This window comes from Vicugna pacos, chromosome 22, assembly GCF_048564905.1.
Source record: "Vicugna pacos chromosome 22, VicPac4, whole genome shotgun sequence".
NCBI classification, from domain to species: Eukaryota; Metazoa; Chordata; class Mammalia; order Artiodactyla; family Camelidae; genus Vicugna; species Vicugna pacos.
The window spans coordinates 14,494,083-14,517,699 of record NC_133008.1 but is presented as its reverse complement, the minus strand read 5'-3'; the positions used below and the strand labels follow the sequence as shown (position 1 = coordinate 14,517,699).

At 39.0% G+C, this 23,617-nt stretch overlaps 1 protein-coding gene across 1 annotated transcript; it reads right to left on the bottom strand.

The window, feature by feature from the left end:
- Window positions 1–2,174: 2,174 nt before the first annotated feature.
- PANK3 (pantothenate kinase 3) lies at window positions 2,175–21,741 on the bottom strand. Its single transcript, XM_072947254.1, has 7 exons — window positions 21,223–21,741; window positions 15,286–15,638; window positions 14,396–14,649; window positions 12,856–13,032; window positions 11,766–11,889; window positions 9,419–9,544; window positions 2,175–8,504 (listed from the first exon to the last, which is right to left on the bottom strand). Exons 1-7 carry the CDS (start codon window positions 21,248–21,250, stop codon window positions 8,454–8,456), a joined length of 1,113 nt encoding a protein of 370 aa, XP_072803355.1. The 5' UTR covers window positions 21,251–21,741; the 3' UTR covers window positions 2,175–8,453.
- Window positions 21,742–23,617: the final 1,876 nt, after the last annotated feature.

The window sequence follows — 23,617 nt, the reverse complement described above, 5'->3', positions numbered from 1 at the left end:
TTTTGCTTTACGGTGGTGGTCTGGAATGAACCCGCAGTATATCTTAAGTATATCTATAGTAGCTCTAGAGCGTTTGGAAATGAAATAAAGTTGCCTACGGTGTGAACCCACTTTAGCGACAGCTGTGGAAAAGATAAAATGGAATCTGGTGACAGAAAGCAGATCCGTGGTTGTCAGGGGATGGGGTCAGGAGGGGATCAACCAGGACAGAAATCAAGGGAACTTCTAGAATGAAGGAAATAGAATGGTGGCTACAGGGGTGTGCAGATTTATTACATTTACTTAAATGTATAATCAAATATTATTGTACTTAAAACCATACCTTAATAAAGTTTATTACAAAAAATAAAACAGGCCCCAAACCAAAAGTAACAAAACTCAGGAGTCAGTTACAAATTCGCTGCAGGGTTTTGAAGTATTAAAAACAGCTATCCCGTAAATCTGATCTGAAAACATAAGATATCAAGGTTCTTTATTCAATGTTAAAATACCTTAAAAAAACACAGCCCTACGTAGTATGTATTCAGTTACCTTTTTCACGTTCATGCCCTTGAATTTTCTGAATGGCACGTTTAATATATGCTACAAGTTGGGTTTTCCCCCACCAAAGAAATTGGGTGTAGCTGATTCCAAACTCTCCCTAGAGAAAAAGGAACAAATTGGGTTCTTCTAGAACATGCCCTTATGGTTTTGGTAATCCTTGTTACTGTTTTCAGAAACTGTAAATAAAGGCTACCTTTCAAGCCCTGGCCAGAGATGTGCACTTGTTTATCTAAACGTAAGTTGAGTGTTGGGGTGTATTGTGGACCTCAGGGGGGAAAAGCAACATTAAATACCAAGTTTTTAAGGTCAAGGAGGTAGTCCCAGAGATGAGACGAGTTTTCCAGGTTTATTTTAAGAGAACAAAAACCAAACTTAAAAACCCCTCAAAAGTCGGAAGTATAGGAATATCTTAAAACAGGAGTTTAGAAAGGTTTTTGCATAGGAAGAGACCAACAGATCTTAGATGCAGAGACCAATGTTTGCTCAATACACAATACACTCCATTGAGGAACATGTCAAAAGAAGAGACATCTTGCTTTCAAAATTTACATAGTTCTGCGTATAGAAGCCACTATAAGCCCTTTCTTTCTTTTCCTCCTGGAATGGACTGTATTTTTTTTAGCATGAAGCACTCAGATCCTCATTCTGTTTGTAGCCTTCAACCACAGTTGACCCCTGAACACCCTGGGGGGTGAGGGGCCCCGGCCCTCCTGGCAGCTGAAAGTCCACGGGGGAGCTTCGAGCTGGCCCCATGCCGCCAAACGCGTGCGGCGCGAGGCCCGGCCGCGCTCCCCCAGGGCGCACACCCGCCTGCCCGCCGCACACGCGGAGGGCTCAGCTACCGAGCCCGGACTCCCGCCCCAGCCGGTCATCTCCCCGCTGTGTCACCGCCTCATACTTTTTCATCCTAGTTCCTATTCACTGAATTTTTTTTTTCAAAAACAGAAAGGATATGTACTTCGCAGGTCACGCGGTAGTGTTCACGTTTTCAGCCACTCCGATATGCTTGGAGTCTAGACAATTGTACAGTTTGAAAACTCAAGAGGTCAATTTTCCAACCCAATTCCTCACATATTAAGATCATCAAAGCTTTTTTTAAACAGCAACAATGCTAACAGGCGTGACTTACTAAAAACAAATGAAGTTTTGGTTTAGAGGAAGCACTTGTGAAATAACCCCGAGCGAACAGTGGCACCAAAGCACCACACGTGTTCTGGCACATCTCCCGTACAGCACATCTAGGAACCACTCCGCGGACGACGTGCATTTCTGACCTCATTTCAAGGAAAAGCAAAGCTTTCCACGTGTTAATAAGCGTAAGGCAAATTTCATGATGGTCTGAACCGCATACCTGTGCTTTCTGATGTTGGGGAGGAGAGTGGGGAAAATCTACCGTTACTCCCACCTTACACAGGCAGACGAGATCGATAAGGACACTTTCTCTACAATTAATTCACTCGCGTATTTTCACTGAATGCCTTCTCTGTGCCAAGTACCGGGAACACACAGGTGAACAAGACTTTACAAAGTCCTTGCTCTCAGAGTGTGCATTCTACTCTAGTTGATTTCAGTTAAAACCTTACATTTAATTGAAGTGGAAACGTGGGAATATAAAAGAAATAAAAAGATAATATAGTAAACAACTTAGAGAATTTATTTGCAAAGTAAGAAATAAAAAGCATGATTTTAACACTTATTTAGAATATGAACAAAACTAGAAAAAGTTAGACTACATAAAAGGTACAGAGTCCTGAAGTTGGCCTAATGGCCATATAATACCAACAAGCAAAACCCAAGTTTCTTTCATGCAAATAAGCCTTAAGGAAAAGCGAACAGGAATGTTTATAGAACAGACCACAACAAATATTTTAAAAATTTATATAAGAAACTGTACATAAATGAAAAAATAAATTAGACAATTTACAAGAAATGTTTTATAGGTTATAATAGGCTATAACTTAGTTTATTATGAATAAAATTTGTAGCACATTATACATTTTTACATCACAGATTCAGTGTTAAAAGAATTCCAACAAGACAGAGCTTAGACTTGGCAAGAACAATGCAATAGATAGAATAAGGCAACTTAAACAGAAATGGCTTCTGTAAGTAAAAGTAACACATAAACATCTTCAACGTATGATTTGGTTGATACCTGGGCAGAAGACAAATGTCATTCAACTTCAGTTAAAAGTCCAAGTTTCACTGTAGTTCAAATAAAGTCAAAGCACACAATGTACATAAACATGATAAAACCATCTTAACCTGACTTATATCCGCATTCCATTAATTCTATTTGGGACAAGGAGACCAGAATATTGATGTTAGGTCTACAAAGTTATCTTTTGTTTTCAAATGTTGTAAACTAAAGAGGGCACCTCAGAAAAAAAAGTGGCAAATTTCAAATGGCTTAATATTTGTGACAATTACCAACTGTGTGACGTGTGAGATCTCGACGATTCAGAGACAGCATGTAAAGCTAAATTAATCTCAAACTATCTGCATTATTATATATGTATATTTTACAAATTATATAAAACTAAAATGTTTTGTTTGAAAGCTACTGGTACTATAAGCACTGCTATGTATGAAAAATGTTAAGAAATAGGAAAAAAATCAGCAATATCTTAGATTTGAAATTTAGCTGCTTATTTATACAACTCAAAACCTTGAATTTTACCTTCATTCACTCCTTTGAAAAATACATGCCTCATTAGTTCTTCTGAACATAAAATGACTGGCAGCAAGAAGACTGGAAATCTAAAACCAGAAATAACCTTTTGACTACAGAAAGAGTCAGAATGTAAAGATTTTTAGGTTTTTTTTTCTTAAAAGGAAAAAAAAAATTGGTTTCCTCTCAAACATATCATTCAGCATCAACTGTTGTACCTGAAGTCCCAGTATCAACTCATTGGTACATTTATTTTAAATAGTAAGCTGGAAATACCACACACATGTCCAACCTGATTATTCTCAGGCAATCCTAAGGATAAAGGTATTTTGGGTCTTTATCCTATTTGATGTAGGTGACTACACTCCATTTCAACTCACTTGCAGGTAATTAAAACTGTGTTTTATACATTCCACTGTGAACTGTGTTTGACAAAAGCAGTAAATAACTCCAGGAGGGGTTTATCCCACATCCATCCCCACTCAGAATGATCAGAAGTAAGAAACAGCTTAAAGAAAAGGGCCGCTAAAAGAACCCCCAATAGACCTAATTTCAAACACCCATAAATTTAGTGGTATGTTTCTTTTTGTACAATGGGAAAGTTATAATAATGCCCATATAATGCTGAAGTTATAGCACAATAAAAATTAGATACCTTTACAGATTAAAGCACATACACATCCAATTTTTTATATGTATACACAGATATAAACCCTTCATATTACTTTAAGGTATAGCTACTACTTGGCCATTACAGGCAATAACATAACGTTATGAGAGAATAACTAACTCTAGTGGTTTGGTGAGAATCCGAAATCTAGTACCTCTCAACATACACAAAAAAAAAACCAAACTCTAAAACATGACGCTGAATGTCTGAAAAAACTGTTTTTGTCATTTCAAACGCTGCAATGAACGGAGCAACTGCCTTTATCAAGATCCTGATCATTATCCAGTCACTTCCCACTGAAAACAAATCAAACCCTCATTTCACAAATAAAAAAAATAATATTCAGAGAAGTCAGACCAGTGGCTGGTGACTTTTCTGTTCAAGTTACGACCCCACGACCACTGAAGACAGGTAACAGGAACAACGGGACTGCTTTAAGAAGACACTTGAGCTTCGTGGAAGTGGAAATCACTGAAAATTTAGATATGGTCGAAAAGCTGGGATGGCTTATTTTTCACAGAACCATTATTTTCAATAGGCTATTCAAATACCTTAAAGGAGGAAAAAAAATTACTCACATTTTGGGGTCTTTGCTGATCAACTACTAGGCTCAGTAGAAATATAAAACATTAAAAACAGGCAGTGATATAGATAAAGCACATTATTTTCTGAGGTTATCTGATGATAGAAACAAAGCTGGCTGAATTCCTTCCGCAGTAGGATAAAATACCCTAAAATAAACAAGCTTACTGGGAAAATAGGACATCGACTGACATTTCATGGCATAGCACGTCACATAAGGTCAAAGAGCACGACTACAAAAATGTAGTATGTTTCTCATATTTGTTACACATACCACAAAACAGTAAGTTAAATGCAAAACAACGCATCACTCATTTTTCTAGTGATTACCCTTAATCGGTTTTTACATGGCTTTCAAAGAGAAAGAATTTCTAAACTACATTCTCAGATGCAAGAGACTAAAAAGGATAAAGTGCTCAACAGAAAAATGTCACGCTGAACAAAATTTGAAAAATTTTGCACATAACAGGTAGAGTGGCTCTGAAGGACATCTGGAAACTGCTGCCTTGCTAAAGCTTTCCACCCAAGCATGCAACCTTCGAAATCAAGGCAAGATGGGATGGACTGCTCTTAGGAGGCAGGGGTACCGCTGGACACAGAGGAAAACCTTTTCCCTTTGAGCTGCACCATTTTTCTTACAGAAATGGACTTTCAAGAACTGGTACTTACAATATAGCAATCACATTTGCACACAAAGGTTAAAAAAAAAAAACTCAGGAATCTTCATAGTCTAATATTTGGCAAATTACCTGAACCTCTAGGACTGTCAGATACCATGTGTATTACTGGCGACGGCACTAACTTTACCTAAACTAGAGCAGCTGAGCGAGCATGCCTGTGTCAACAGGCAGGGATGTCTACTAGCACTTTGTCTTCGGAGGAGTTGGGGTGTAGGACCAAAGGCCATTGGTTCTGAAAGTCTCATTAAAAGGCAATCAATCTTTTGGGGGAAGGGGTAGTGGTGGGCGGAAGTTCTAGACCCTGTGTTCTTTATCAAGCCCCCAAAACAGATACTGCTCCTTGCATTAGAAAATGTTACTGCAGTTTTTTAAAAATGAAAATTAAATCCAAAGTTACAAAGAAGATTCTCTTTGTGTATATGGAACTCAGTGAAGAATTAAAAGGGTCTCTTTTTAGTCCTTTAAAATTGGCTTCTCAAAGTTCAATTAGATAAGGTGGGTGGGGGGAGATTTAAGTCATTAAAACCATCAAATTTACTTCAGTGAAGGAAATACACATTTTGAAGACTGATGAGGATGGTCAGGATGTGTCTTGGGCAACTTTATCGGTATCATTAGAAAAACGACACATACTATGCTGAGACGGCAGGAGGCGATACAAGGTGTTTTTGGAATGGTCAGAAATACAGCTGGACGGAGTGAAATAAACCAGGCCAAATGAGGTCCTTCTCATCACTCTTTTATGAATTTAAAAAATAAGGTTCCCATATGGTCCCTTCTCTAACATTCTTTAAAAAGCCCGTATTAATAAAGTTTTAGTGAATACATGATAGTGTTCATCTTGAAGGGCTAGTTCCAGAACCTGCACTGTCTAACACAGGAACCACTACCCAAACGTGGCTACTGAGAACGTGCAATGTGGTTAGTCTGAGTTGAGTTGTGCTGTAAGTGTTAAATATAACACTGGCTTTGAAGACTAGGTCCCCCCTCCCCTCAAAAAACCTCCCAAATACCTTTTTATAGCAATTCTATGTTGAAATAACATATCTGACATACTGGGTTAAATAGAAATACGTAATTTAGTAATTTTTGCTTTCTAAATGTGCCTACTAGAAAATGCAAAATTACAGGTGGCTCACATTTCTATTAGCACTGTTCAAGAACATAAGAGCCTTGAGGCATTAGGTTGACTGGGATTAGAACCAAAACTATTTACCACCACTGTATGCTTACAAGCATTTTCCTGAGATCATAATGAAAAACTAGAATCCTGGTGGCCTTCATCACAATTCTGTACAATTATTAGAAATGCTTTTTAGGATTACTCCAGCAAGTCTAGATTCTACAAAAGAAAAGCCAAGCGCAACAGTGGTGAGACAGCTTTTCACTTTATGTGCATTGTAGCAGGTAACTTCAGTTTCAAAAGAGAAAAAGGATGCATCACAGTTCCAAATTAATGAAAGTATTGATCAAACTAACTCATATATACCTTGACCTTTCCATTTCTTTCTTAAAGATGGCCCCACGTGTCTAACTGCCAATGTACAGTTTGCCACAAGTATAAAATGTGAAGTTTCTCATTTAAACTAAAACTTTTTTGTACAGATGCCCAAATCATCAGACTCTAAAATAAATTAAACAGATGGCTTTTGGCTGAAATAACTAGTCACTAAAATGGAAACATTAAAGTAGAAATGTTTAGTCACTGCAGGTTTTCAAAATGACCACTGACTGACACGAATTCAAAGCTCCAAAGATTCTAAATTCTAAAAAATTACCTTCACAGGCTTTTCCCTCTAAATATTCACTCTTATTATTTATATGTTCAAGTCTATAGATAAAGAAAACCAAATTTTAAGTATTTGAGCACAAAATTTGAAAGCTATAAGGAGAAATGTCTCTTTCAAGCACCTCTTAAGAGTCAACTAAAAATTATTCTCTCTGGAGCAAAACTGTGTTCTGTAAAAACACATCATAATACTTCCTTCTTCCTGTAATGTAAACAAGTTTCAAGCTCTTCAAAGTACATCCAGATTTAAGGAGGTGAATATTTTTTCCCAAATCTTTGAACTTCCTAAACTGCTAATAGTCTTGAAAAACTTCGCTGAACTACTGGACCTCCAAAATGTTACTGCCAAAGGAAAATTCTGAAAAAATTTATAAGATTATAAAAAATGACTTCACAATAGAGAATAAATTCCAAGGCAAAAGAATTTATAAATTTTGCAACTATAATGCTTTTATTACCAGAATGTACGCAACACTGATCCTCTCATGATTCTGCAGGACTGCCTCAGACTCCCCCAGTTTCAAAACAACTCATCTTTTGGATTTCCATAACGTCCGTTTAGAATAAATGATTTTGTTGCTGTTCATAACAGAAGAAAGTCTTTAGCTTGGTGGTTCAGACCTAATTAAACAGAAACTGCTAAGTTTGGGGCTAAGATAAGTGTGGCACAGGAAGAGCACAGAACACTATCAATGTGAACATATTCCGTTAGAATGGCCCTGCCCTGAGACTTCACTGAACGGATTTCCAAATACGTAAGTAAGCCTCCAATTATTCAACATTTTTAAACGTACTGATTAACTCAAAACACAAAAAGTGCTGTATCGCCAATCGTGTGCATTTTCTAGGATTCATTTTAAAATTCAGGCTAATGTTTAACAATAGTATTTCAATTCAATTATGGCATTTGAAAAAGGTTATACTTCTGGGGAAAGATCACATGAGCATGCTTTTGGGGAGAAGATATGTCTAGAAAACAATAATGAATAATTAATATTGCCTTAACAATTCTAAAAATCACATAAAAATCATCTTTGATTGCCATTTCCCTAAGCTCTGATACAGGGTATGTTACTGTCCACTTCCTAGTAACCAAAACATACAAAGAACAGACTTGTAACAAATACTCAGAATCAATTATTTTCATGAGCTAATAAGCATTTCTGAGACTTTTAAGATTCACGTTTGAACATACAGTACTGCCACGTTGGCTACATAAAATAAATAGAAAATCTTTTTGAGAGGAAGCTCCACAATCAGAGGCTGTGTTGCATTTAAGGATTTAACACTGGCTATATACAAAAGGGAAAGCATTTCCATCAGAAACACCTCACGTTACCGGAGCTCTCTTTTTAACACGGCAAAATGCAGCGGCTCACCATTCTGACCTTTACAGATCAACAGGCATAGCGCCACTCTCTCATCCTTTGGTTCCCAGTGACAAATAATGCAGTAATAATGCCTCTGGTTTTCAGTTCCTCTTCGATGACATTTATTAGCAGAGAGAAACCTGATGCTTTAGCTGAAATTTGGCAGCCCAAGGAGTGCACCAACTGCTCCAAAATAGCCCTGTGTAATTCAAAGACAATTATTAATGTAGCGCAGCTTTTAAATTAGCATGTAATATTAACCACTATTAAGAGCACATATTTGTGTACAATCTATTTAAAGAACATCTATTCAGAAATCTACCAATTTCTGTGTTGTCAGCAATTGTAAAAAAATTTTTAAAACTATATTCTCAATATATACACTTTTGAAATACATATTTTTATAAAGTGTTGGCCTTTAGACACTAGAGCTTCCAGGACGATTACTGCAATTCTGTGTTCCCCTCACTTTTCCTCAAGAAAATGCCTTTGGCTCTGCCTGCCACTCCCACAGCACTCAGCATGCCAGGGGGAGCTGCACGAGGTACACATTCTGACCTGTATAGTGACAGCAGTGACAATGACACACGGAAGCTTCTAAGAGCAGAACAAATACTCCGAATCCGTGTTACTGAAATACTTATTAAAAATATCCATTTGACCAGAAGCAAAATAATTCCAGGGAAACTTACTGAATCCAAAACATTACACGAACTGGTATTTGCTCAGAACAGAATTGAACTGGATAGAGTGAATAAATACGAAAAAAAAAATCTTGCAGAATAACCTCTCTCAGGGGAGAAAAAACAAACAAAAGAAAACAACTGAACAAACGAATCCACTAAAGACACAAGCAGCCCCGGTATTTAAGGGGCTCAGATCTGCTACTGCTCTCTTGGTCAGACCTGTGAAGCTCTCATCTCACTGGGATGCCCGCCAGGTTACAGAAACCCCCACCCTCACCCCAAAGGGAAGGGAGGGAATCCACACACCATTCAGGTAAGATGCAGTTTTATACTTTACTTATTAAGTACGGAGCCGGAAACAACATATGAAACCTGCATGAAAAAAGCACGCTATTAAGATTCACAAAACAGTATTTTTCTATCATACCTCATGCTCTAGAAACAACGCTTTCAGTTGACCTTTTGACCAGTAATCCAGTGCATATGCCAAAAGTTTCATGGAAAGAGTATTGACACGTAAAAAGTTTCCAACAAAGACAACTCTGTTTATTTTCTAAAAGAAAAGAACAATGAAAATGACTTAAAAAAAGCATTACCAAGACTTTACAACACAGTACAGTTTAGAAAATCTCTACTTACAAATGTAAACGATGACTACCTTTTGTTAGTGCCTACTGCATTCCTGCTATGTGCCTCCATAATCCCGAATATTTAGAAGCTAGTCTACATGTCACTATACTTGTCAAAGCCCATAGAAGGTACACGAAGAGGGGGCCCAAATGGAAACTGCGGACAGGGTGAGGATGTCAATGTAGGCTCACCGACTGTTAACAAATGTACCAAACTAGCACTGGACAGTAACAGCAGGGGAGGCTGTGCTTCTGTGGGGCTGGGGTGTATGTGAACCCTGTACTTCCCACTCAATTTTGCTGTGAAGCTAAAACTGCTCTAAAAAATAAAGTCTAGTTTAAAAAAGAAAAGTTCTGGAAAGACCCTAGTTAAATGATGATAGACAAGGCTTGTTTTTGAAAATGACCAATACATTCAGCAAAGTAATTTGGAGAAACATTACTGATGAGACAAAAGGAGACACACCAAGGGAAAGTGTTTTAAATGTGTTTAGGGCTTAAAAAAGCTGTAAACTTGGCCAGCGCGTTTCAGTTTATGCTCAGCAATGACTCGCAACCCGTGGACTGGATCCATAGGGTTGGAGAGCCACACTGCCAGGTATGCCCACCCAGCCCCAGGCTCCCAGCAGCCTCTGTCCCCAGCCGAAGCCATCAAGTCACTCGCTGCTAAGTTCTACTCATCGCTCTGGTTCCTCAGGTGCCTCTAAGGTTAGGAAATCACAAATAAGGAACTGATGTTTGAATCTCCAGAAAACCTACTTCTACTCTCACAATAATGTATATATTTTTGAGTATATGCTTTTGCACACTGAGTTTGAATAGCATAAACTATGGCCTTAATTACTGTTAAAAGTCAGTTGACCAGTGAAAATCTGGACCTAGAGGGCTAATAAAAAAGGTCCCAGATGATTGTCAACTCCTAAAGTGAAGTATTTTCCAAACCTAGGTTAAAAGGCCTGCTAATGGCTCCCTTAACCAACTTACTCCACTGTTATTAAGAAACTCAAGAAACAGAATTCTGGATTTAAATTTAGACTAATTCAGCAGATTAATCTGACTCTACACAGTTGTTCTCTCTGCTAGAGCCTCCCTTTCCCCAAATACCTGCATCCATGATTCTCTCACTGCCTTCAGGTCTTTGAACAAGAGTCACATTTTCAATCAAGCCTTCTTTAACTACCCAATTATTCAGTATTTGTCCTTTGCCACTCTCTGATCTACACTCAATTCTCTTTATCTTGTTTAATTCCCTTTTCTAAAAAAAACAGCATTTTATCACCTAATACTTACTAAACTATTTATACTCATTTACTATGTCACTAGAATGGCCATAAGTGCCACAAAGTCAGGGATCTCTGTTTTCTCCACGAATGTATCTCAGAAGTACCTGGAATAACGCCTGGCACACGGTACTCTGTAAAATATTTATTTCAATGAATAAATGAATGGATGAACAAATGAAGGATTCCTTCAAAAAAGCAAAATTCCCAACTCAGTTAAAGTATTTGATATTTATAAAAGTTAAATGGGCAAATACATCTATCACAAGAAGGCAGAATTATATATATAGTCTTCTTCAAATAAAAATAACCCGACTATGAGGTAAATCTAGCAGTACATGCTTTTTCTAAGAACATATCATTCAAATGTCATGTGAAGAACAGATCTCAATGCCTTCATAGCCCTGTACAATGCTGCTTGATCCATTTGCAACAAGGCAGCACTGTAAAGAAGCCGAGGGCAGTAAGAAAGCTTCCAAGTACTCCTCTAACCAAACGCAACATTAACACCAAAAGGCCCTCCCACCTCCAATCATCTGTTACCTCAAACTGGCTTATTGTTTAGAAAGAATTTTCTTTCATAATTTCAAGATATTTAGGTTGTGTACTTCTGAAAAGATCTCTGAATAAACATGAAATATAAATTATCTATTTGTCCTATTTCCAGTTTGAATTATCTGCTACTTTCTTTAAAGGTAGTGTAACAACTAGGTAGGTAACATACGTATTAATGAGTCTTGGGATTTAATGGATTCAGAGAGCTCAATCCTAGAGGCCTCCTTAAGGAACATGAGGAAGCCTGCGTAGAAGCCTATGTAATGAAACTCCAACTCACATGTTTCACGTGATTAAAAAATTTTCTTACCTCATTAACAGCACACATTCGTGCCACAGAACCAATGTTATTGGTGATAGTAACTAAAGTAGCTCTCGCTAGATCTTCTTTACTGACAGATTCTCGTTTCTCCTTATAAATCATATTCCCAAAACTGCAGAGAAATGATAAACAAAATCAAATCTGCTGATGACAAGCAACATTTCATACATTTTGGGAATACAGCCTACAGATAAATCTACACATGTACAAAAGAAGGTATATACATGGACAAGGTGACTTACTGACTCAAGGAACTGCACATCCTGGAAAAACCCAAACATCCATCAAACTATGATACATTCACACAGTGAAATACCATGAAGCTGTTAACAAGGCAGGGAGGGAAGAAGGAAAGGAAGGGAGGAGGATGGAGGGGAAGGAGGGAGAAAGGGAAAGGATGAAGGAGGGAGGAAAGGAGGGAAAGAGAGGGGCAGGCAAACAGGCTAGGCTACACTGCTGTGGTGGACGATACAGCCACCCCTCTCATCCACGGGGGACTGGTTCCAAGCTCTTCCTCGGATGCTAGCATCTGCAGATGCTCAAGTCCCTTATATAAAACAATGGAGGATTTGCACATAACCTATGCATATAGTTTAAATCATCTCTAGATTACGGATAACACTTAATACAATGTAAATACCATGCAAATAGTTGCCTGTAGGCAGCAAATTCAAGTTTTGCTTTCTGGAACTTTCTGGAATTATCTTTTTTTTTTTAATATATATTTTCCCTCTGAGGTTGGCTGACTCCGTGGATACAGAAGCATTGATAAGGAGAGCCAACTGTATATAATATGCTGTATAATGGTATATAAATGTTACCTTTTACAAGTTACCTTCTATAAGGGGAGGATGAAGAGATGTATCTGCATAGAGAAACACTGGGAGGATACTCAAGAATTAATAAAATAATTTCTTATAGTGCATTTAAGGGAGACTTCTTAATGTACATTTAATTTTAAAACTATGTGAATATTCAAAACTTAGAACTAAACTGGGTAAGAGGAAGCCCCCTTACGACTTCCTGATATATCGCTTTCTAAAAACTAAGAAACCTTAATTATAAACGTTAAACTTACCTAGATGCTACAGCCCAGCCAGGCAGACCAAATCTTTCATAATCGCCTCCGTAAATATCACGGACCAGCTTGTCAGCTTGCGTGCTGTCACCTTTGGATGCCATTTCAAGAGCCTCTTCAAAACTCTCACAGCCAGTCAATAAACTACATAAACCCAGAAAAGTACCCCCTCCAAGGCTAAAGAAAATAAAGACACTTGGTAAGTTGCACTTACACACTGTATTGTTTCTTCACAGTAAAAGAACAGAGCACTCATTTATTCAGTAAACACACGGACAGAAAACACTGCTAAACCTAACGAAAATATATAGCAAAACTAAACTTGTCAAAGAACAAACCAAAGGAAAAGAAATCTTGTTGTGGAAACATGACACAGGAGATCTTTTCTATCTTCTAGTATCTTCACCTGACACCACACACTTTGCAATTGCTAAAAACAAATGTCTCTGTATGCATGAAAAGGGAGTGTTAGAAGTTAGTTCCATATGAATTAACAGGAGAAAAATTGTGATTCTAAGGGGTTTCCACAAACTACTTCTGCAAAAGGCCTCTTTGCTTGGCCTTTTCAGTGTGATGCATGAACACTCACATGACTCAGGAATGAATACACGGAGGAAATCTATGTCAGGCTGGTCATCATGTTAAAGACAGAAATTTACGTGGCTCTATTCTTCTTTTGGATATGCTCGCAAGATAAAATTATGTCTCTCTAATCCCTAAGACCATAACCTTTGCTCCCTAGTCTCACCTAAATTTCTAACAGGTTCTATTCCTGAATCACTAGCGGAATTTAGTTACCAGGCTGAATTTCTGTCTTTTTGAATTGACTGAAGTAGGTATAAACGTCCTTGTAATTCTTTGGCATAGAGTTACAATGGAGGTAGATTTTTAGCCACTACAGAAATCAAATACTAATTAAATTTAAGTATTATTGAAATAGCAGTACTGCAGTAAAATTAAAATGGGATTTTTTTCCCACAAATCAAACTAAAGTATCCTAAAATCCTTCTTTCTCAGTTCAATAAACCGGAGTCTCCAGCTTCCTTAAAAGTTGACAAAGAACCTATCAGAATCATAATGAAAATTTAAAAATGTCATTTCACATTTTCCAGGTAATAATAAAGACAAGAGCTCATGTTAAATTCATTCTATAAAGAAATTATTTACAACGTTGCCCAATACTCCACTTAAATATGAGTCAAATAAGCATGTGGCAAGCTTTAGGCTTAAATACATTTATATAAAAGTGAGGAAAATGCTCTGGAAAATAAAAACGTTACTGGAATCCTTCCAGATTAAAAAATCACTATCATTACGGAAATTTTGATGCCAAATATAAATATTTGATGATTTTAGTTTGAGTCTCTTACACACATGCCTTATAAAACAATATTATCTGCAACACTTTAACTTAATACATCACAATTTTTAGCTGCTGCCCAATACACATTATTTCCCCAAAGCTAGCATTAATATGGTAATTTCACAACTGCTGTGTATCAAACAGTATGAATGCTGCAGTAAGAACAAAAGGCACTACCTTGTCCCAGTTACTCGTTTATAGTTGTCTTTGGAATGGACTGCTAAAATACTGACTCCTGAGCCAATGTTCACTACCAGCAGTGGATAGGGATCGTCCAGGTTAAAAGGCATCTTTTGGCATCTCTCAGGTTCTGAGGCATTAGCAAAATAATAGCACTCTGCCTGTCCATTGAAACTGACAGAATCTATATACAGCAAGCCCTTTACAAGGCAGTCAAGTTCATCCAGCTTGTGCAGGTGGAGGTTTCCAATCTGTAACAAAAACACCAGAAGGAGTTTTGAGTTTTATAAAGTGAACAAAGGGCAGTATTTAAAACACTTGACTCAACTGTCCTGTGCAATTTTCATGCACTTTACAGAACGTCAAAGTCATCTACTACCCACTGCATTTTCACTTGTTTCTTTTGTGTCAGAAATCTCTCAGGGACTTTGTTCAGTCCAGCGGTTCTTTTTTTTTTTTAAAGGTCTTGTTTGTTTATTTATATTGGTGGGGGCAGGCAGGTAGGTTTGCTTACTTACTTTTAAAGGAGGCACTGGGCACTGAACCCAGGACCTTCTGTATGCTAAGCATGTGCTCTACCACTTGAGCGATACCCTCCCTCGAGTCCAGTGGTTCTCAGTGGTGGTGATAGTGCCTCTAGAGGCATTTTGGAAATCTGCGCGTACATCTTAGTTTTCAAAAAGGTGGAGAGGCGGGGAGAACTAGACCGAAATTTAGTGGGCAGGGACTTAGGGGGCCGGACATCTGCGGTGGGCGGGGCAGTTGTGCCAAACAAACTACCCGCTCCCTGCATCATCTCTGAACACTGACAGACAGAAACCTTGCCTCATGTTTTAAAAACTGAAGAGAAAGGGCATCACTTTCAGGCTTTGAAGTGAGGTACCTACTGTGCGAAAATCTTTTTCAAACTTGTAAGCACCACCTCCTGTAGCACATAGCACCGTGTGTAATGTTGAGAAGTTTTTATCTCTTCCCATTTGGATAAAAGTAGGCAGGTCCTGGGTTGGAAATCTGATAAAGTGCAAGTTCCCTCTCCGGCCAAAAAGTGTTAAATCCTTCAGTTCAAGGTGGACATCCCGAATACCAGTGGATCCATATGCTACATTAGAAGTCAAATATTTCCGGATACTTTTTAAGCTCTCAACTTCTTCTTGTTCTTCCTCTGCTGTGATATCAATAGGTTCAAAGTATGAGAGCTTCACTAAAGTTCCCCCAATGTCCATGCCAAACCATGGGAAAGCTGTGGATAAAAAACAAATAGATAAAAATACACATCTTGACTTTGGAAACGCAAATTAGGAACTAATTAATTAGCCACAAACTTACTTACCTCGAATCATGCATTCAGTCAATAATAGTTAAGACGTAAGACGCATCTGCTATGTGCAACTCACCATTTTCCCTTCAAAGGGCTATTCTGTGTATTTTCTAAAAACCCATAACCTAGGATGCTTGGAGCTGGACCAGGGTCTTTTAATTCCTGGTCTGGCAGGCATTCCTTTTCATTTATTAAATATTTATCATGTGCCCCAGGGGATTAGGAGAAATTTGGACCAATTCAGTTTTCATAATAGCTCATTACCTAGGATTTGAAAATGTTTCTAAAAGGCTTTTAATGTAATAAAATTAGCCTATAATCACTTCAAGTAACCCAAGGGAAAAGTACCTCCTTAAAAAGAAATTCTTCTTTGTTCATTAAACTTACTAGGCTTCTTTGATGTATCTGGTTAATAAAATTAGCTGTTGATAATGCTGTTGATAATGCTGAAGTAAGTCTATTTGGGGACAGGCACACTTGGACAGGTAGCATCATCTGGGTTTGGGACTTGATGCTAAGTGGGCTATACTGACTTTGGATAAGCCATTAACCTCTCGAATCTGTTTCCTTAAGGTCGGTTTCAATTCTCTGAGATCTTAATCATTATGACAGAGACTCAAAAATAATTAAAACTTAAGATACACAGGTTACAAAATGCCTAACAACATGTATTTAACAGTTTTTTATGTGTAAGTTGCCAAGGAAAATTAGTTCCCGCTAAGATTCTACTTTGTTTCTTACATACTCCTATTTTACCTATTTGATATGTGTGTACCTTTAGAAACGGACAGCAAACCATTCAATGAGAAGGGATTCTGTACATGTTTCTATTTCAGAATTTACATCTACTGTAATTAGTAAATTATACTGACTATGAGGAAGGAATAACTCTCATTGTCTTCTTCTGGAGAAATACGTTTTTGTATTTGATACCCAAGTTGCAGATCCAGATCTACATTAAAGACAATCTTAAAAAAGACACATTTTTTTAAAGTGAAATTACTTATGACAATAATTTGGGACGTGAGGGCAGCTTTTGCTATGCTTTTGTCATCACAGACTTGTATAAACAACTAAGATGCTGAAGAAACTAAATTTTTTCAGTCCTGTTGGGTGGCTAGCAATGGAAGTCACCTGAAGTAACACACTCCTAAAATGAATGACAGGACATTCAAGACTCATGTCACATCTCACCTATGTCTGCTGTCTTAGTGCTGTCTGGTCTTAAACGAAGGGTAACTAGAGACGCTACACAGCAGAACATGAATTTCTTACTAACCATAACAGACAAACCAGAACATTATAGGTGTCTTCTTTTGCACAGAGATCCTTTCAGCTCAGCAGAGTTCTGAAATTCATTTCGTTATGCCAGAGAAGGGGGAGGTATAGCTCAAGTGGCAGAGCACCTGCTTAGCATGCATAAGGTCCTGGGTTCAATCCCCAGTACCTCCTCTAACAATAAATACATAAGTAAGCCTAATTACCTCCCCTCACCAAAAAATAAATAAAAAGAATTCTCTCACCTTATGCCAGAGAAAAAAAATCATCATTCAAAATGTATGAAGGAGACAACAAGAACACAGAAAACATGTACTTAATTATGATCCATTCCTTTCATTTAGCAGGTGGTCTAACTTTCAGTGCATTAAAACAAAACTTATGCTTGTTATTTTGTCACTAAACAAAATGACAGAGGAAGGGGGCATGGAGCTCAAACTTTACTGATCTGCAATGAAAGTATGAGGTTATTAAGTACAACCATGGGCCACTAACAGTTCCATGAGGTAAGAAAAATACCAAGTTCCAAAGAAATCGGGCAAATATCTCTATCTCAAGCTTTGCTGCTTCTAGCCAAGGGCCAAGTTAAAAGTAGGTCAACAGTGCATAAGCTGCCCACTTCCTCCATATAACCTAAATATTTCTCTATCTTTTGAGAAATAAAACTCTCCATTGCCAAAGGCCAAAAAAAAAGGATCAAAATACATTTAAAGAACAAAACACATTTTCATTTTCCATAAATATAAATAAGTACTTTGATTATCTTTCCTAGACTTTGAGCATTTCCTAGATCTCTCATCTGTTCATGTGGCCTTCCAAAAATAATAGCTCCTATTCTGTTTCTCACCTGAGCCTAACAGAGCTGCAATGACTTCCATTAGGTCCCCAGAAGTAACAAAAATATCTAGAACCACTACAAGCAGAGTGCTACCAAGAAAGTATCTTTCTTACCAGGTAGATTATGTATGCAAAAGAAATGCACTTGTCTGATCATCTTTCTAGATGATTGAACAGAAGATACCTAGCCACAAGGGCCGACTGTTGATTTCCAACAAGCTGTTACAAAAGTTCGGTACTTTGTTAAGTGTTGTTAAGGAGTAGGGGAGAAGCTTTAAAGAGCTGTTTAATTGCTATTGGCCCCATGCAGATTTTAGCTCAAAGGGATCCTGTGCCAAACTAGGATTTAATTGTTCTCTAGCAGAAAGAGAAACCAAATGCTTAAAATGTTCAAAATGTTAGTGGATTATCTTAAGGAACAAAATTCTAAAATGGGCATGTGCACTGGTAGAGTACAGATATGCTTCAAGTTCTTGAATAAAAGACATTTCACTCTTCCTGATAATCATTCAAAAAAAGTTTTTGTTCTAAAATAGACTAAGAAAAAAACCATCTTCTCACCTTCAGTATTATAATTCCTCAGAAGAGCTTCAGAAGATTTTTCCCCCCTTTGGTAAATGAGTTACATCTAAGGGGCTATCAGTTGCACCTTATTATCTACTAGAAGTGATTGTTCTTAAGTAATGACTCAATTTACAAACAGGTCAAATTATACAGAAGAAACAGCACACATATGATGCATACTTCTCTTTGGTCTTGACAAAAACTTCAGGCACCCTACTGCTTTGGTTAGAAAAGCAGGCCCCCAAACCTATATAGCACCAAATTAAAAAAACAAAACAAACATATGTATATAATATATATATACATATATATATAATCGCTTATTATCACCTTCTTAATCCCATTAAGTGCCATACAGGTGAGCAAAACAAAGGCTGAAAAACCTCCACCTTAAAAAATCATGTCAGTTGAGGCACAGAGGTATTTAAGCAGCGTGAAAAACACAAGTAAAGGTGATCCAAACACTGCCATTGTTGTGGTTTTAGTAAAAAGTTTTCATTAGGTTAATGTTTGACTTCATTCTTCCCTTGGAGTTGAATTAACATGAAATTTCAAAAGCTTATCTTTTAGTTGCACAATCTAGAGAATGAAACCAATTCTTTTTCTTATTTTCTGGTTAAATACATGCATTTGGTTTATAAGCTGTTATATATTAGTGATGGAACGAAAAGCAATGTTTTCTAACAGGTGAGTAATTCTATGAAGGTATGTGAAGCCTGACACAAACAAGTGTATGAGGCACAAAGTGCATGAAAAACAAACCAGTATGAGGCACAGCTTTTAGATCCCAGTGCTGCTCTAAGGTTCAAATGATGCAATGCATGTAAAGACAGTGTCTTACATACAAGTGCTCAGTAAATTTGTGATTATGAAAAGAAACCCTATACAAGAACCCAAAACCAAAACAAATGTATCTTTAGCTAACCTGAGTGGTTTAAAACATAGGAAGTAATCCTTTCCAGTTTTATACATACGCATGTCCCCGATAGTTCACAGCTGAAATACTTCCTTTCCCCCTCACACAAACAAGATATTTATTTTTACTGGAAAGAACTGAGTAGACAGTCAAGTCACCTTTTATGTATAAGAAACGGGAAATGTTATTTCAGACTTCTAAATCATATCAGTTGATTGCTTTTTCAGCATAACTCTAATGTTGATGGTCTTACAATGCACCACAATGTAGTAATAAGCAAATATGCATTTAATTATCATCTTTGCTAGATAAGAAACACCTCTGACAGAGGCGGTTAAGTGACTACAAGCTTGCCCAATCTAAGGCATCAAATCACTGTCCTGGCAAAAATAAAATAATACCATAAAAGTCAGAAATATGAGCTTGTCACAGTTAAACTCATTTTACTAAATGGAAATTCTAAGACAAGCAAAGAAAATATATGTGCTGAGGGAAGATGTCCAATTGTTCTACATTACTGCATTACAGTTCTACAAACTGTTCAAGATTCACTTAATTCAGCAAGTGTAAACTAGAAGTGTTTCTATATTACTGTCATTTAAGCCTTCACATCATTATTTTATAGACTCCTGAATAAGAACTCATTAGCTATCATTTAAAAAAAATCATCACTTAAGAAATGTTTTAATTGGCAGATAAAACTGCCAGGTTAGAAAGGTTTGTCTTTAAGTATTTAGACTATGCCCTCCAGGTACAGAAGAAAGAACACTGGACTATGAGTCAGGTGACTTAGGGCCCCGAACCTCATTTAGCAGAGTTGGTTGGTGCAGCCTTATTCTGGGGCTCAGTAAGTTCAATTTTCTCAACAGTAAAATTAAGACCAAGTTATTTCACATTTAAATAACAATCAGCAATTTTCAGAGTGCTATCGTAGTGTTGCCTCTCCAGAGAGGTTTACAAGAAACCTCATGGGCGGGAAGGGATGGTGTTAGTGCTCTGTTTTATAGCAAGAGATTTACTAGAACTGTTGGATCACTCAACAATGTAAAACGGCAAAATACCAATACAATCCTAAGATGTAAGTACGCATTCCACTTTCCTAGTTGCTCTGGAAGAATGGACTTCAAGTATGACAATCACAATGGCAGACAGATTAAAGAAGCCATTTACAGGAGTAAAAGGTTTTTAAAAAGCTAAAAATAAAAGGAAGCAAACTCTCTCGATCTACTCTCAAACTATGGAAAGAATTTTTTTCTTAAATTACATGCTATACATATTCACAGAAAAATCTGAGTAGTCACCAAACTATTAATATTGGTTACCTGAGTGGCGGCAATAGGGGTGATGTTAATCTTCCATCGGTATTAAAAACAAACAGACAAACTAGTTGCTACACAAAAACAGTCCAGGGCAATTACCCACTGGTAGGTGTCATGCACGTGTGTTTAAAAGTTCTAATTATAACAACAGTGACAACTGCCAGGAACCCACCGGGATTTCAAGGACACAGAAAGCTCAGAAATCAGTTTAAAAGGATGGTAAATGTCCCCGCGCAATTTGACAGCCGCGGCCGCCAGTTTTCAACTTGACTTCAGAGGAAGCTGGGAGAGCGGACTCGTAGCTCTAAGTCTTGCCTAGCAAACCCCGAAACAAAAAATCCCCCTCTAGCACCTCCCAGATCTCGAGGAGGAAGTGGGAGGGAAGGCTAGGGGGCAGCAAGCGACCGTCACCCGAGCATAGGGGGATGGGGAGGGAGCCTCGACCCCGGTGCTGAAAAGGTCCCTCCACTCGCATCCCGTGCGGGGCGCCAGCGCAGAGAGCCCGGCTTTGAACCAGGCCGCCCCGCCAAGCGGCTTCCAGCCCGGGCCCAACGTGCTCTCCCAACCCGACGGGCCCAAGCCCCCATCTTACAGGGTTTCTTGGCATCCTTGATCTTCATGGCGTCGGCCTGAGGGGCGAGAGGCAGCCTCGGGTCCCGCGCGCGGAAGCTTGTGGCTGCGACTCCGGAGGTGGCTGGGCCTCTTGGGGAGGCCCGGCCGGTTCCTCCCCTCGGGCCGGGCGGGGCGGGCCAAGGGCGGGGCGGCGGCGCCTAAGACGAGGCCCGGCCCAGGGGGCGGCCGCCCCACCCCCGCGAGGGGCGGCCGGGAGCTAGCGAGCTGGGGAAGGCCGCCGGCCTCGCCGCTCCCGGGCCCCCCCGCCGCCGCTCCAAACAAAAGGCCCCGTTCCCCCGAGCCGCCGCCGCCGCACTGAGAACTAGCCCGCCCAGGCCCAGCGCCCACGTGACGCTAGCCCCCCCTTCTCTCCGTTCTCCTCCTGGCTGCTGGGGATTGTAGTTCCCGGGGTCGCGAGGCCCCACTCTCAGGCTGCAGCCGTGCAGATGAACTACAAAACCCAGGATGCATCGCGGGTCCTCCTCAGTGGCCCCTCCGCTTCCAGAGATCGCCTCAGAGTGGTCCCAGAGAGAGGGGGGCGGAGCTTTAATCACGCCAGCGGCCAGGCGACCAATGGTGGCTGATGTGGGCGGGCGGAGGAAGTCTAGAGCCCGAGCCTCGCCCCGGCGCCGGGAGGGAGAGAAGGCGAAGGGAGCTCTTTGCTGGAATTGTAATGGCTGTTCTGCAAGTTGCAGACTTTTGGAGGCAGAAAACCTGGTCGTTGTACTAGGGAGAGCGCTAAATACAGCGCTCCCGAGCAGCTCTTCAGACAGACTAGTGAATGCATTTGTAAGTTAAAGTCATTCAAAAAGGAATTCCCTGGCTGACACCTGGAATGCTGGAATGGAATGGAAGGATGGTGACATTAATAGTAACGGCAGTAACAATACTAGGTAACATTTATAAAATGCTTACCATGTGCCAGTCACTCTGCTAAGCGCTTCTAGGGAATTATATGATATAATCCGGCAACTTTGTGAACTGCGTACAGTGATTATCTATCACTCATTTTGAAGGTGGGACAGGATCTTAGAAGTTAAGCCACTTGCGGAGCACGTGCTCTTTGCCACCCTTCCATGGTTCCCTCAGGGGCACTGTGGCCCAGCTCTCTCCTTCCAAAGGGAAAGTTGATTCCCGGGGAAGAAAGTTAAGTGTTCCAGTTTTCACTCCTTACCCTGTGCCTCCTAGATTCTGAGTCCTCTAGCTGGAATGGGAAGGGATGGCACTGGGGGTCTTCTGGCCTCATCTCCTCCAGTTAGGTGACCAGGAATTTAGTGACTTTGGCAAAAGATGGTTTGAGAGTTGGCAATGGAGAAGTGAGCTTTATTACCCCTCCTTTGTGGAGAATATGACAAAGGTTGCAAATAAGGACCCAAAGGGACACAAACCATCATTTAGGGAGCATGTACTAAGAGATAGAACTTTGCAGGGTGCTTTCCCTACTTTAAAATTTTTAATTTAAATTTAATCCTCACAATCACCCTCTGAAATAAAATGATTAAGATCTCAAACTTCAGTTCACATCTTCGTTCTACAACTTGGTTATAAATTTGGGCAAATTACTCCATCTCTTTGATTCTCATTGGAAATAATGATGCCTTAATTGTACATCTGAAATATGTGTAGTTTACTGTCCAGGAACCATACCACAAGGAAGGTGTTAAAAAAAAAGATGCCTATCTTTCATGGGCTTGAGATGAAGGTTGAGATGAAAGAAGGTACATAAAGTGCTTTACTTGTTGACTGTCATGTGTAGTGATCAGTAAATGATGCTTGTGTTTTTATTGTCATCATTATCCTTATTGTAAAAATAAGGAAGAAAGGTTAAGTATCTAAACTGTTTGCCCAAGTTTGTTATTTAGGATTGGACCTCAAGTCTGATTGATGCTTTGTGGTTCCTTATCTTCTGCTATTAGGACCACAGGCTCCACATTTGTTATTTAGAAATATATTTTTATGTATATTTTTTATAGGTACATTATTGTGAGCTCCCAGATATGTGGCCTGATCACTTAGAAACCTGAGTGGTAGACTTAACCTTCTTTTCCTCTCCCCCCCACCAAGTCATTTCATCCTAGACAGAACCCCAGATATTCTTGAATGGTCCAGCTTTCCCACAATGTTTTGGAGTGAGAGTCATGATTTCTGAGCTGATACGGCTTCAAAGAATGTTCACCATCGAGTACGACTCATCAGTTGCTTCTGTAAGTCTCGTGTGTACCCTGTTATCTGCCAACATACATCTTTTGGTTGTTTCCTGCCTCTTTTGATAGTATCAGCTTGGACGTCAAAGAGGAGGTGGTACATATGCCTTGTGATAGGCTCGCCATGGACCAAGAGGAAGGCAAGCTAGAAATGAAAGCAATAGGAATTTT

Bases quoted from the DNA above. Each gene is read 5' to 3' on its own strand.
- PANK3 (XM_072947254.1), bottom strand. From the start codon at position 21,250: ATGAAGATCAAGGATGCCAAGAAACCCT. The intron at 11,890-12,855 runs GTAAGTTTAACG...ATTTCTCTGCAG, and splicing joins GGCTGGGCTGTAGCATCTAG to TTTTGGGAATATGATTTATA. The intron at 8,505-9,418 runs GTATGATAGAAA...TGAATTACACAG, and splicing joins CGTTGTTTCTAGAGCATGAG to GGCTATTTTGGAGCAGTTGG.